General features: G+C 49.4%; 1 protein-coding gene across 2 annotated transcripts in view; it reads left to right on the forward strand.

Moving 5' to 3' along the window:
• Positions 1 to 12759: 12759 nt before the first annotated feature.
• The window catches only part of MGAT4D (MGAT4 family member D), a 55043-nt gene continuing 51945 nt past the window's right edge, over positions 12760 to 15857 (forward strand). For both annotated transcript variants that reach the window (XM_072755199.1, XM_072755200.1), the window contains exon 1: positions 12760 to 12913. In XM_072755199.1, the coding sequence (XP_072611300.1) occupies positions 12820 to 12913 (94 nt within the window). In that variant the 5' untranslated portion in view covers positions 12760 to 12819. The remainder of the gene's footprint in view (positions 12914 to 15857) is intronic.

Below are 15857 nucleotides of genomic sequence, written 5' to 3' on the forward strand. Positions count from 1 at the left end.
ATGATCCTGTGGTACAATTATATAATCCTTTTACCTTTTAAATTTGCTATGCTGAGCGTAGGGAGGATAAAGAGGAACTGTCTCCTTGTCTCCATGCTGCCTGTTGGCCCACTTGTATCCATGTTTTTCTCCAAGAGAAAAATAATGGTAACTGTTTGGTCAGATCCTGAAAAGTTGATCGAACTGCATTCATTGGAAGCAAGATCACTTTACATTAAAATGTCACGTGCATATGATTGCTTCTGTTTTCCACTAACTCATTTGCATGTAACGGGTAGGTATATTAAGCCCTTCTTGTCTGCTGGGGAAGATTGGCCTTTTCTCTTTCTCTCTTATCCACTCTGGTTTTCTTCTTCCATATGGCTGGCTCAATGGTGGCTAAGTTTGGATTAGAATTCTGACTTCAGGGAGAACGTGGAACCTACTTAGGTCTCTGAACTAATCTGTGAATTTTTACCTGGCCCTATCAGATCACCTATGTGGAAAACAAAGGCTACAGTGTAATGGTGTTTGCTTATATTTTTGAGTAGTACTCAAGAATCCCTGTTTTCTTAGATTCTCACACTAAACAATCCAGCACTGTTGATTTTATTTTATTTTATTTTTTTTATTTATTTATTTTTTTTTTTAGCACTGTTGATTTTAGAAATTGGCTAATAGAAAGGTTGTTTGCCATGACGTTAATCAACAGCTTGTTGCAGCGTTCAGCACGTGACCCATAGAGGACACAAATTAAATATCAGTGCCCCCTTTTGGAGTGTGTAAGGTCTGGAATGCAGCAAATTTATAGTGAGAAGGAAAATTGCATACTTTCACTAACAGCAAAGTGGATTATCTCTGTGGAAGCATTAAAAATATTAAGGATGAAAAAAATATTAAGGAGAGTGGCAACCCTGATTATTTTTATGATGATTTGGGTCGTACTTCCCTAAAACTATTTTAAATGCTCTATTAGACACTGTAATTAGGGGGACTACCTCATACGTATATGGTTCCCCGTATGATTCCTTTAGTGGAAGAATAGGAAATACAGAGAATACCAAAGCAGACTGTTTCTCAAAGTTACCAGTACTGAGCTTCACTGATGAAAAGAAAGTTTAGACTATTCATAATTAAGTTATTGGACTAGGGTGAAAATGGTAACCAGAACAAAGGAAATAAACGTTGAGTCAGGTTAAATGATTTATATGATTGTTTAAAAAAAGAAGGGGGGGGTGAGAGAGTACAGAGAGGCTGGAAATTGGACTGCCTACAAGGGTTTTGGTAGCACATTTGGTAACGGTGGCTGAGAGGAGGGAAACCTACTCTGGCTCCTACATCCACCTCACCTAAGCTGAACCAATGATCTGTTCCAATGATCCCAACCTAGGAGAGTTTAAAGCCAATGATGCTAAAGGGAAATAGGGAAGTAAAGAGTGTTTAGCACAGAATAGTGATTTTAATTCATCCATTAAGGTTGTGGGAGAAAAGGACATTTAACTTGAGGGTCAAAGAGTCTTCATTTCACCCCTGGTAGGAGGTCCAAGATGGTTTAATAGAGTTAAGGTTGAGTGACAGAGGGTAGTGGAACACCTTTTGGGGATTACTGATATAAAATGTAGCATAATACCAGCAGGGGACTGGAAAGACAATATTAAGGTATGAAAATTAAAGTTTGGACCATATGAAAATGTAGGGTGGGTAGCACCGAAGTCACCATGAAGCTGAAGATGAAGAAATAGGAAAGAACTATCCAGTTCTTGACTTTACCTGAATATATAATTAGAATGGATGTGATGATGGTCCTTGTTACTACCAGATTAAGGCCAAATGTTTTTAAGAGACAGAGAAGTTTGCCCTTCGTGTCGTTTTAATTGGACTCACAAAATGGAAGTCCTGAGAACTTCCCAAGGCTTCCTTTGTAGTAAATATCAGGCAGTGTCAGATTCTGGAAGGACACAGAAAATCTCACCTTTCATTAAGGAAACGATGGGAGCAGAAGAGCTAATCTCCATTAATGCTTTGTATGAATCCTCTGTGGCCCAGGACTAAAAAAAGAAGGCTCTTGAAAGTCACGTGTTAAGTATTATGATTTAACCAAGGTAATTTCCATGATTTTAAACAAGTGTCTGTTGTGCTAGGCATTGTAAAAACTATAAGAGGTTCCATATGCTGACTGGGACTGGGATTTTTTGGTGATCATTTCAGCGAATGCTGTCTTCTTGATCCACTCTCAGAAGTCAAGCACAATTTTCTTGTATATGAGAAGGAATGTAATATATGTTTATGTTCCTTCCCCAAGATACCTGACCTCTCCAACTGACTGCCACGATTGGTGAGATTGGGTTTGGAGATGATGACCATCAAAATTATTAATTCACTTTTTAAAAAAGATTTTATTTGTCTACGAGAGACACCGAGAGAGAAGCAGGCTCCCTGTAGGGAGCCCGATGCAGGACTCAATTCCGGGACCCCGGGGTCAAGCCCTGGGCCGAAGGAAGATGGTCAACCCCTGAGCCACCCAGGTGCCCTATTAATTCATTTTATTGATGACATTGTGATCATTTTGCCCTTGAAGGAAGAAACTCAAAAGATTTGAGATATGTAGTGGCAAATATGACTAGCCAAATGGTTCGTCAATCCAGATATGATTTAGAACTTATTGCAATCCTTGAAATTTCTTTTTCTTCTTTTTTTCTTTTCTTCCTTTCTTTTTCTTTTTCTTTTTTTTTTTTGTAATCCTTGAAATTTCTAGATATAACTTTGGGCTACCAGAGGTATTCTATGAACAGTAAAATAGTAAATAACTCTCCCTCCAGGACGCTGCCAATAAAAAGAAGGAACAATACCTTTATGAACTATTTGGAAAGCTATGAAGAATACATAATGGGCAGTGGCCTAAGTGTGCTCCGAGACCCTCTGATTCTAATACATTCACACGTAATTTTAGAAGTCTTTGACACCAGAACACAAGCAGATTGGAGGCTTTGACTAAGGTACAATACTGACGCCTTGTGGTGACCACTGGGTTTGTTTGTTTGTTTTTTTTTTTAATTCCAGAAGTTTCCGATGATGGAGCTAGAGAGCAGGTTTGCGAAGGAAACAGCAGCCCCCATAACTTAAGAGGAGCAAATTATATTAAGATCTGAACTACCTATGATATGATGTGGGTGACACCAGAAAGAAGTTGTGAGAAAGAGGAAGCTGCACAAATTTTCGAGTGAAATGGATTTTATGTCATGAGAGGGCTCTCTGAGGAGCTGTAACACACCTGTGACCAAGTAGCATCTCTGAGTGAGGACTAAATGACAGTCCACTTCTCTTGCCGGACAGTCTAAACCTCATGGCTTTCCTTTCACCAAAATAAAACAAGTTTCTTGCTTTCTCCAGGAGAGGTCCTGCATAGTAAAAACTCCAATAGAAAAGTCAGCTACCAAAAAAAAAAAGAAAAAAGAAAAGTCAGCTACCATTTGCTGTAGGGACAGTAAAAACTGAAACAATGCCAAGGTAAGTTGACGCAAGGGGCCAAGCTGAAGGCAGTATACTTGACAGTGGAGGAAGAACTTCATTTTTATTTAGGTCAGGGCAATGTTTGCATGTTTAGACAGTCATGGGCCAATAATCAAATGAGAATGAACATAAGAATTCTTACAGTGTAGGTGATAAAATTGTGGAAGATGCAATGGGGCTTCCCAAGGAGGATTATAGTGATCATAGAAATGCCCACAACAAGAATTGAGCTGGTTCAAGAGGGGAATGGAATGCCAAGGCGGTGCCCTGCCACCTTCTAGAAGTAGCCATGTGGGTGCTGTATATGGGTACAGTGGTGCCAAAGCCATGCAGTAGTGGTGGAATAATGATATATTCCACTTGTCTCTTAGCTGTGCCACTAATGTGGTAAGAGACTGCTGAATGCTAATAACAACGACAAAATTAGCCATTTAAAGATGGCATTCAGGGCAGCCCCGGTGGCCCAGCGGTTTGGCGCCGCCTTCGGCCCGGGGTGTGATCCTGGAGACCCGGGATCGAGTCCCATGTCAGACTCCCTGCGTGGGGCCTGTGTCTCTGCCTCTCTCTCTCTCTCTCTTTCTCTCTCTCTGTGTCTCTCATGAATAAATAAAATCTTTAAAAAAAATAAAGATGGCATTCAGAAAAATCTCCTGTGTTAAAGAATCCGAGCATAAAAGCCAGGGAGCTATACAGGGTTACTATTAGCAGTGTCTACAGGATCCACATGAGTTCGACATTTATTCTGTCCTGGATTAAAGCCTAAGCAATGTCGAGTGCTATTTGGTTCCCGTCATACATCTCTTAGTGTGAGGTGTCCCGATCGTATGGGGGGGCCCAAATGTGGGGTGCTCTGATAGGGTGGAGGCCGGCAGTGGGGCCAGTGAAAGAGTTCACCCGAGGCAGAACAGAAGAGAGAAAAATTTATGAATGCACAGCAAGGGAGCAGCAGGCAGGACAGCAAAGGAGGAGGGGACGAGGCGGTGGTGAGGGGCCACAGCTACAGGTAGGACTGAGTGTAGAATTTTCCCTTTTCTGGTAATCTTAGGCACTGTGCCTCCTTGTTTAATTGGCCATGTAGGGCCGATGGCTGTTTTTGGGGTGGGTATGCTGTTTGCATAGCCTGTTTACAGTTGGCTCACTGGTAGATGGTTGCTGTGGGCCCTTTTACCTCACTCTACGTTCTGGACCAAAAATGCATCCTGTATTCCAAGGTGCAGAAATAGGCCCCCAAATCCTAACACGATATGGACACATCAAGCTCTTTGGCATCTGTAAAGTAGTTGTTAAGTTGATCCCACAGCCAGTAATTGAAACATTATTGAAAATACAACATGAAGACGCGGAGGGCTGGCTGGATCAGTTAGGTGAATGTGCGTTTTGTCCGAATATAGGGGGAGTCAAGGAGGCTTTACCCAGGTTTCTGGGTGCTGGCGATGGGTCCAGTTCTGGCCGCCAAGTCCAGCGTAAGGTTTTTTCCCACACCACGGAGCCAGGCTCAGAAACCAGCTGGGTGACTTCCAGTTCCATCCAGTTCGGACACAATCTACCAGGAGATAGTGTCAGATCCTACAGGGTAGGGGCTCCTCCACCCCACTACTTCAGACACCAACTGCAGGTTGTCAACTGCTTCTGACCCACCCTCATGGATCAAAGGTTCCAAAGACCCTGTCATTGGGTTGGATTAATTGGCTAGAGCAGCTCACAGCACTCAGAGAAACATTTTACTTACTAGATGACTGGTTTATGATAAGGGAATATAACTCAGGAAGAGTCAAATGGAAGAGATGCATTGGACAGTGTGTGCGCGCTCCACTTCCCCCCTGATCGCCACGTGTTCCTCAACCCAGAAGCTCTCCAAATTCCGTCCATTTTGGTTTTTATGGAGGCTTTATCACATAGGCACGATGGATTAAATCTTTGGCCCCCTTGGGGATTTTACTCAATCTCCTACCCCTCTCCCATCCCCAGAGGTTGGGGGATGGGATTGAATGTTCCGACACTCACCCCCCTCACCCCTGCTTAGATGCTTTCCAAAAGTGGCTTCATTAATATAACAAATACCACGTTTACCACTCCCTCTCAGGAAATTCCTAGGGTTTTAGGAGCTCCATGCCAGGACCCGCTGAATACATAATATATATTTCTTATTATAAGTGACAATATGGCAATGAGAATAAAGAGGTGGAGGATGGTGTTCTGGTAGAACTCTCTTTTTCCCACCATACAAACTTATTTTATTGGATCCTATGTTTAGGGGATCAATAATATTACGCTTGGAAGACCCAGTGGAAGAGGGGATTGCTGCCCGAGACACAATTTCCATTCCTTTTGACATATTTTTGACGTCATGTATTTTTAGGGAACCCCCTGCCCCTTGTTGGGTAGTGACTTCATATCACGTGGCCAAACAAAGACTGGCTATGTGTTTCATTCTACTTTTCCCAGTCACCCCCGAGGGTGGGAATATAGCTATGTGGCACTTGACCAAGGCAACTCTATGACTTCTTCCTAGGAATGGACAAAGGGGAGGCCCTGGCAAGTTTCCAACCACCGCTGCTGTCTTTGTGGATTGAGAGTGTGGCTGAACCAGAGGCCCTGGCCTGCGGAGACCAGGTCTATTCTGACAGGTGATAAATGGGAAAAAGATGAAATTTTAAACAAAGGAAAATAAGTAAATGATGATGCTGGAGAAGGAGACTGTTATTCTCAGTCCTCAAGGGTGTGTCTGGTAGTAGGGGCCCCTGGGTGGCCCAGTTGGTTAAGCATCTGTCTTCAGCTCAGGTCATGACCCCAGGGTCCTGGAACTGAGCCCCATGTCAGGCTTCCTGCTCAATGGGGAGTTTACTTCTCCCTCTCCCCCGCCTTGTGCTCTCTCTCTCTCTAATAAATAAAATCTTTAAAAAAAAAAAAAAGAATGATAGTAAGACAATACCACTTATGACTGTGATCTCTCTCAGATGTAAAGCCACGTAATGATTGATGATGGGATAAGCCCTCAGGTCTGTCTGTTCTCTCTGAAAACTAGATTGAAGTTGATTTACGTGTTTGGCTTGAAAACTTTGCCAGGATAATCTGGAGAAAACCAGGACACAGGACCCCTGAGCCCCTGCCTCAATGGGAGCAGACTGGCACTGTCACTTGGGTTGTGATTTATAAGATTTGTTTTTCAGCTGCTATTCTGGTATCTTATGTGGTAATCTAGGTGGCTTCCTAGTTTTTGTTGGGACCAACACAATGCCTCGTCCTTGTTCCAACCCTTTCCGAGGATGCTAAGGCTTCATTCAGCCTACTTGATGCTTTCATGTGAATTAATAGAAGATGCATTCCTTGCTCTGAACAAACACAATCCTGCACCAGAGTACAGGTGGAACAGGTACTGTTTTCAGCCTTCACCTAGGCAGGCCTCTTTGGTAGGATTACAGCCTTTCAATTCAGGAGATAATTCTAGAAACTTGAAACTTTTTTTTTTTTAAGCTCCCCCCTCCCCAAATCAGGCCTGTCTTGGTATATTCAGGGATATAAGACAAATTTTTATTTTTATTTATTTTTAAGATCTTATTTATTTATTCATGAGAGACACACAGAGAGAAGCAGAGACACGGGCAGAGAGAGAAGCAGGCTCCCTGCAGGGAGCCCGATGTGGGACTCGATCCCAGGACCCTGGGGTCACGACCTGAGACAAAGGCAGATGCTCAACCACTGAGCCATCCGGGTGACCAGAGACGAATTTTTATAGACATCGTTAACTTCTAGAATATAAAGACCAGGATACATAATGGAATCCCCCTCACTGGTGGCAGAGAATGTGATGTCTTTATTAAATGTGTATTTTGGTATGGTTTGAGCAAAGAGAATATAAACTCGGTAATCTGTACCTTTTTCTAAGTCCAACCTGTGATCCTATGAAGTGCAGTGATTGTGCAGTGATTCTCAGAGTGTCATCCCTTGGACCAGTAGCATGCGTATCATCTGGGACTTGTTAGAAATGCAAATTTTGGAGTCCCAGCCTTACCCTACTGAGTCAGAAACTGAAAGTGGGCCCAGAGATCTGTCTAACAAGGTTTCCAGGTCATTCTTATTTAAGAACAACTGTCATAGATGATCTGTAAAAGTTCCTTTCGGTACTGTCATTTTGTGCTGAATTGCACTGAACAGATGGCACTCACACTGGGTACAGATGACTTCTTTCTAAATAACTTGAAACAGAAAATAGGGCCAGGACAACTGGCATTTTATTAAGTTATTATCTTTCAGATTGTTTTCACCTTCAAGATCCTACATATATGTGAGACTAGAAAAATCTGTTCCCGTTAGGTTTATTTTTCTGTGCTACTAACAGTCTTGAGACCACCATTGAGACTGAAGTTAACTCAAGAAGCCCGGATGACTATCCTGCTGGTAATATGCCTAGAGGATACTCTTCCCATCCCTTTTATCATTCCTACAAATATTCCTATACATAGTTAGCAATTATTTGGTCTGGCAATTCTCTATTTCCCATGGTCTGACTGTGCACTAATTTTAGAAAACAAATCACAAAAGGGAAGTCTGAAGGTCTTTGAAAAGGCTGCTGCAGGGGCGCCGAGGTGGCTCAGTCAGTGTAGCATCTGCCTTCAGCTCAGGTCGTGATCACGGGGTCCTGAGATGGAGCCCCCAAGTCAGTCTCTCTGCTCAGCAGCGAGCCTGCTTCTCCCTCTCTCTCTAACCCTACCCCTGTTCTCTCTCTCTCTCTCTCACTCTTTCAAATAAATAAAATCTTTTTTTAAAAAAGAAAAGAAAGTGCTATGGCGTTCTTAATCCACTGGATTTCCTGGAGTGACGCTTATTGTTGGCTTAAGTGATAGCAGGTAGTAAGTGCAGGTGGCTGGTTGAAAATATAGCTCAGTCGTGCTACAGGCTTGTGTTTCAATCAACACTTTGATCTGTAAAACACCCTGGAATGCACAGTGGGGAATATGGTATGGAAATATGTAAGGCATCATCTTTCTCTCATAGGAATTTGTAACATGGTAAAGGAAATGAAATATGTGCATAGCAAATAAATATGATGCACATTGAGTGTCCTGAGAGAGGACCCCAGTGCCACAGGATTTCAAAGAAGATCGAGATTTCTTCATACGTGGGTGATCAATGAAGGTTTCGCGAAGTGGCATTTCAGCTGAGTCTTGAATATTTTTGAAAGGTAGGGATGTGAGTGTGTGCGCACTGCAATCCATGTTTGAGCATGAAGAAGGTGGCGCCAAGAACCAGCAGGGGACCATTTATGTCCCTAGTACCTAGACCAGTGACTGGCACACAGTAGATGTTCAGGAAATATCATGTATTCCGACCCATAGACAAACCATTAAGTGATGTGTCAAGTTTTGGGTTTTTTTGTCCTTTGGGAAAAAGACCAAGGAAAAAGAAATAACTATATAAAATGTAAAAATCAGAAGACACATGCTGATTTTAAGAGCATTAAGATGTGAGAGCAAAGTGCTTTTTTGAGTCTTGAAAACACGGTATTTGGTGAATTTGAGTGGAGTAGAACTTTTGAGGACTACATTAGAGGTATTTACATAGCTGGAAAGGTAGATACAACCAGATTGGGTACGGCCCTGGATTCCAGGCTAACAACACTTTTAACAGAGCTGCCGAAGGATCTTTGAGCAGGTAATCTGTGTGTGGGGAGAAGAATAGTTAGGGGCACCTGCGTGGCTCAGTTGGTTAAGTGTCTGCCTTCCGCTCAGGTCATGATGGGCGGTCCTGGGATCGAGCCCTGCATTGGGCTCCCTGCTCAGCAAGGTGTCTGCTTGCTTGTCTCCCCCTGCCCCTCCCACCTTGTGCACACACTCTCTCTGAAATAAATATTTAAAAACATATATTAGAATTAGTGAGAAAATTAATAGTGCTTCTGATGAGCAACCAGAGAACCAGAATGCATGGAGCATTCCACGATGACAAGGGATATGCTAACTGGTTTTGCCCGTTATTTAACCCAGCAACCTTGAGCAGACCTCATTCATGCCACCTTTTGGTGGAGGAACCCTCGCCTAGAGAGGATTAGAAACTTTCCCAACATGCTGCTAGTGGATTGTAACATCGTGTGCTATTCAGTGAAAAGCTGAAAAGTGTGAAGCTGGAGACCAAGCAAGAGGACTGTGAGATGTTCAGCTCGGGGAGATCCTGTCTGCGTAGCTCCTTCCCCCAGGCCAGTGGGCCCTTCCCGGGCCCAGCCGCAGAGCCCAGGAGGCGGTGCTCGGGATCTAGTGCACCCCACGGAACTTCCTTGCCTTCTGGCTTCCAGGAGAGCTTGGCCAACGGGAGGCACTGGCGAGAGACCAAAGGAATGAAGAAGAATGGAGCTGAGGTGTCCTGCTGGCTCCCAATCCTGGGATCTGGCTGGGTCAGGCCCCACTCCCCAGTGACAACTCCGGGCCAAGAGCACTTGAGAAAATACAGCTTGCAGCGCATCCTCAGGCTGGCAGGTGTTCGCATCTCTTTCAAGCTGCCTGGAGCTGGCCCGGCCAGTGGCAACGCGCTGCTCTGAAGCAGGACCCTTCTTGGCAGGCGCCGCCAGGGAGATTGATCAGCGTGGAGAACCCACGAATCAAACCACAGCTTGAGGAGCCCACAGTCTCTCCCCCCTGGGTTTCTCCCGTGTTTCCCAGTCTTTGTTTTTAAGGGGCTGAGAAACTGATGATGCCTTGAACCTGGCAGAGCTTAGCAGGTCTCCCTTGCGTTGCTCAACGTCCAGGTAACTTCTTCCTTTCACAGAAATTGAATCCTGGCTCCTTCCCTGCCCTTCCCTGCGGCGGGAGGTGCCGAAAGATAAAAGATAGAGGGATGGAGCTGAGTCTCTGGCATTGGCCCTTTCTCGCACAAACATCTAAGCCCGCTAAGTTATTTGGGCATTGATGGCTTTCGTTTAAAGCTAAAGATGCATATTTTACCTAGGAACTTAACACATTTTATTCATAAGCTTGTTATCTAGGTTATCATGGACTTGTTATCTTTGTAAGGAACCGCTTGCACCTGTGTGTCCTGTAGCAAATCGCTCCATCTCACAATGGCTCTTTTTTCATTTTTTTTTTAAAGATAAAACGAAAGCCTGTTAGAACTATTGTTACCTTGCCTTTAAAAATTTGGGATGTGGGCAGCCCCGGTGGCCAGGGGTTTAGCGCTGCCTTCAGCCCAGGGTGTGATCCTGGAGACCCGCATTCGAGTCCCGCGTCGGGCTCCCCGCAGGCAGCCTGCTTCTCCCTGTGCCTGGGTCTCTCCCTCTCCCTCTCGCTGTCTCTCATGGATAAATAAATAAAATCTTAAAAAAAAAATTGGGATGTTGTGAGGATTTACTGGGGTAATATATGCAAACTACTTAGCCCAGGGTCTGGCACAGAGGTCACAGCTGCAGGAAGACGAAACGGAGATCCTGAGCCCCGCCACAGGCTGGACACGGCAGAGCTTGCCCGTAGTTTATGGCATTTAACTACCAGCGCCCGACTCCGCGGTTGGGAGATGCTCGGTGCGGAGCCCCGGAAGGGGACTCCCGAAGGCCGGGGGAGCTGCGGGCCCCAAGAGACGGGGCCACGTGGGGGCCGGGGCGTGGGAGCCGGGGATCGGGGGCGCGCGTGCAGGGGCGCAGGGGGCGGGGTCGGGAGCGCGCGTGCGGGGGCGCAGGGGACGGGACGTGCAGGGGAGCAGGTGGCGGGGTCCGGGGCGCGCGTGCAGGGCCGCAGGGGGCGGGGTCGGGGCGCAGGGGGCGGGGTCGGGGCGCAGGGGGCGGGGTCCGGCGAGCGCGTGGAGGGGCGCAGGGGCGGGGGCGGGGCGCAGGGGGCGGGGCGCAGGGGGCGGGATCGGCGGCGCAGGGGGCGGGGTCCGGGGCGCAGGGGGCGGGGTCGGCGGCGCAGGGGGCGGGTCCGGGGCGCGCGTGTGGGGGCGCAGGGGGCGGGGTCGGAGCGCAAGGGGTGGGCTCCGGGGCGCGCGTGCAGGGGCACAGGGGGCGGGGTCGGGGCGCAGGGGGCGGGCTCCAGGGCGCGCCTGCAGAGGCGCAGGGGGCGGTGGCGGGGCGCAAGGGGCGGGGTCGGTGCGCGCGTGCAGGGGCGCAGGGGCGCAGGGGCGCAGGGGGCGGGGTCGGGGCGCGCGTGCAGGGGCGCAGGGGCCGGGGTCGGGGCGCAGGGGGCGGGGTCGGGGCGCAGGGGGCGGGATCGGCGGCGCAGGGGGCGGGGTCCGGGGCGCAGGGGGCGGGGTCGGCGGCGCAGGGGGCGGGTCCGGGGCGCGCGTGCGGGGGCGCAGGGGGCGGGGTCGGGGCGCAAGGGGTGGGCTCCGGGGCGCGCGTGCAGGGGCACAGGGGGCGGGGTCGGGGCGCAGGGGGCGGGCTCCAGGGCGCGCCTGCAGAGGCGCAGGGGGCGGTGGCGGGGCGCAAGGGGCGGGGTCGGTGCGCGCGTGCAGGGGCGCAGGGGCGCAGGGGCGCAGGGGGCGGGGTCGGGGCGCGCGTGCAGGGGCGCAGGGGCCGGGGTCGGGGCGCAGGGGGCGGGGTCGGGGCGCAGGGGGCGGGATCGGCGGCGCAGGGGGCGGGGTCCGGGGCGCAGGGGGCGGGGTCGGCGGCGCAGGGGGCGGGTCCGGGGCGCGCGTGCGGGGGCGCAGGGGGCGGGGTCGGGGCGCAAGGGGTGGGCTCCGGGGCGCGCGTGCAGGGGCACAGGGGGCGGGGTCGGGGCGCAGGGGGCGGGCTCCAGGGCGCGCCTGCAGAGGCGCAGGGGGCGGTGGCGGGGCGCAAGGGGCGGGGTCGGTGCGCGCGTGCAGGGGCGCAGGGGCGCAGGGGCGCAGGGGGCGGGGTCGGGGCGCGCGTGCAGGGGCGCAGGGGCCGGGGTCGGGGCGCAGGGGGCGGGGTCGGGGCGCTGGGGGCGGGCTCCAGAGCGCGCGTGCAGAGGCGCAGGGGGCGGGGGCGGGGCGCAGGGGGCGGGCGCGCGTGCAGGGGAGCAGGGGGCGGGGTCGGAGGCGCAGAGGGCGGGGTCGGGGCGCAGGGGGCGGGGCCGCGGCGCAGGGGGCGGGGTCCGGGGCGCGCGTGCAGGGGCGCAGAGGGCGGGGTCGGGGCGCAGGGGGCGGGGCCGCGGCGCAGGGGGCGGGGTCCGGGGCGCGCGTGCAGGGGCGCAGAGGGCGGGGTCGGGGCGCAGGGGGCGGGGCCGCGGCGCAGGGGGCGGGGTCCGGGGCGCGCGTGCTGGGGCGCAGGGGGCGGGGCCGCGGCGCAGGGGGCGGGGTCCGGGGCGCGCTGGCGGCGGGGGGCCCGCCGGGGGCGCGGGGGGTCGCGTGGGGTCGCGGCGCTGGGGGCTGCGCGCAGCAGCGTCCGTCTCCATGAGGCCCAAGCGCGGGAACGTGCTGGTGGCGGTGGCCGCCGTCCTGCTCTTCAGCTTCTCCTGCTTCTGCATCTCCAGGCTGACCCAGACCAGTAAGCCGCGGGACGCCCCCTCCCCCGGCCGCCTCCCCGGGGCTCCGGGCAGGGGCGCGGGGGCGGGGGCGGGGGCCAGAGGCAGCGCCCACGCCGTGGCCCGGGGGCGGTTGGGCGGTAACGGGCGCCCCGGGAGCAACCCCCCCCCCGGGGCCGTGGCCGCCTGCCGCCGCTTGCAGCCGCGTGACGGTCCGCCCGGCTCGGCTGGCGAGGCCGGCCCCCTCCGAGCCCCACGGGCGTCCCGAGCCGTGGCCGGGCCCCGCGCGGCCCCCGCGTGGCTTGGCGCGGCCCGCACGGCCGAGCTGGGGGCGCGTTGGCGCAGCGCTTGGGGCCGCGACCCGCCCTCCCCGCTCCCCTGGAGCACCCCAGGCCTGACTTCCCTGTGTTCCGGGGGTTCCCGGTTTAGCAGAGAACAGTAGAGCTTGCCGGGGACGTTTGAACTTTAGAGAAACCGAGAGTAAGATTCTAGGGTAAAGGTGGCACAAAGATGTATTTATATTCCATGTATTGTCTCTCAAATTAAAATTTAATTACATTTCCTTTTTTTTTTTTTGCTTCCAGCTCTACTTTCCCAACCTCAGCTGTAACGTTTTAGGGTCCAAGTACTTGGATTTTGAATTTGAGCTCAGGAATCCCATAAGTCCTTTGAGACTGTCACTAGGCTGTTTTAGGCCACATTTTCATTCTAATTAAACACATATATGACCCAGGGTTCAACAAAGCAACCTTGGGGGTAGTGTCAAGAATCAAGTTTGGAAGTGGCTTCGTCCTCTTAATTAATACTAAATTTTGTCTTGCATACATAATATCGACATTCTACTCCATTTGTTTCAAAGGTTTGGGAATGCATATTGACATCTGATTTGTACTATTGATATCTGATCATTTAATACACTTTTCCTCTTTTTCGTTTTCCATAAGGAACATTATCCCAATGCGTTTTTATGTATTTTAGGACCGTGAACAATTAGCACGTGTATAACAAAAAATAAATCGTTACTTGTAATTAGAAAGTAAAGTATAAACTCCCTTTTAGACTAATTTTGGAAGGCAGTTTCCATTGGTAACCTCAGAAGGCATTTTAATATAGCTAATATTTGTTACATGTTATAAACTGTGAACTTTGTATTATGACCAGGAGAAAGAAGTTTAGTCCCTCGAGGCACTTCTGCATCATTCATATGTTCAGATTCAGAATATGAGCTACTATTTTTGAAAATGCGCCACTCTTAGAAGAGCAGATGAAACAGGTTTCTCGCGTTATATGTTTCTGTTTCTGTGTAACCTAGCTCTAAAACGGTTACAAAATCAGTCCTAGTAAAAAGTCAATCCTGAGATGTTCTTATGTCAACAAAAGAAAACAGACTTCATTTAGTTTTGGAAGCAGCAATTTTTATAAGACACCAAAGATAATCCCAGTGGTTTTTAAAATTTAATCCATAGTTGTAATTCTTATCGTTTTTTTTTTTCATGCTGCACACTACGTATATTTAGGGAAGGCATTCAGCCAAAACAGTGGGCCACAGTTAATGTTTTTTAAATAAACTTATTTTTTATTGGTGTTCAATTTACCAACATACAGAATAACACCCAGTGCTCATCCCGTCAAGTGCCCCCACCCAGTGCCCATCACCCAGTCACCCCCACCCCCCACCCTCCTCCCCTTCCACCACCCCTAGTTCGTTTCCCAGGGTTAGGAGTCTTTATGTTCTGTCTCCCTTTCTGATATTTCCCACACATTTCTTCTCCCTTCCCTTATATTCCCTTTCACTATTATTTATATTCCCCAAATGAATGAGAACATACACTGTTTGTCCTTCTCCGATTGACTTACTTCACTCAGCATAATACCCTCCAGTTCCATCCACGTTGAAGCAAATGGTGGGTATTTGTCGTTTCTAATGGCTGAGGAATATTCCATTGTATGCATAAACCACATCTTCTTTATCCATCATCTTTTGATGGACACCGAGGCTCCTTCCACAGTTTGGCTATTGTGGACATTGCTGCTAGAAACATCGGGGTGCAGGTGTCCCGGCGTTTCCCTGCATCTGTATCTTTGGGGTAAATCCCCAGCAGGGCAATTGCTGGGTCGTAGGGCAGGTCTATTTTTAACTCTTTGAGGAACCTCCACACAGTTTTCCAGAGTGGCTGCACCAGTTCACATTCCCACCAACAGTGCAAGAGGGTTCCCTTTTCTCCACATCCTCTCCAACATTTGTGGTTTCCTGCCTTGTTAATGTTCCCCATTCTCACTGGTGTGAGGTGGGATCTCATTGTGGTTTTGATTTGTATTTCCCTGATGGCAAGTGATGCGGAGCATTTTCTCATGTGCATGTTGGCCATGTCCATGTCTTCCTCTGTGAGATTTCTCTTCATGTCTTTTGCCCATTTCATGATTGGATTGTTTATTTCTTTGCTGTTGAGTTTAATAAGTTCTTTACAGTTCTTGGAAACTAGCCCTTTATCTGATAGGTCATTTGCAAATATCTTCTCCCATTCTGTAGGTTGTCTTTGAGTTTTGTTGACTGTATCCTTTGCTGTGCAGGAGCTTTTTATCTTGATGAAGTCCCAATAGTTCATTTTTGCTTTTGTTTCCCTTGACTTCATGGATGTATCTTGCAAGAAGTTGCTGTGGCCGAGCTCAAAAAGGGTGTTGCCTGTGTTCTCCTCTAGGATTTGATGGAATCTTGTCTCACATTTAGATCTTTCATCCATTTTGAGTTTATCTTTGTGTATGGTGCAAGAGAGTGGTCCAGTTTCATTCTTCTGCATGTGGATGTCCAATTTTCCCAGCACCATTTATTGAAGAGACTGTCTTTCTTCCAGTGGATAGTAGTTCCTCCTTTATCGAATATTAGTTGGCCATAAAGTTCAGGGTCCACTTCTGGGTTCTCTATTCTGTTCCATTGATCTATGTGTCTGTTTTTGTGCCAGGACCACA

Source organism: Vulpes vulpes, chromosome 4 (genome assembly GCF_048418805.1).
Source record: "Vulpes vulpes isolate BD-2025 chromosome 4, VulVul3, whole genome shotgun sequence".
NCBI lineage: Eukaryota > Metazoa > Chordata > Mammalia > Carnivora > Canidae > Vulpes > Vulpes vulpes.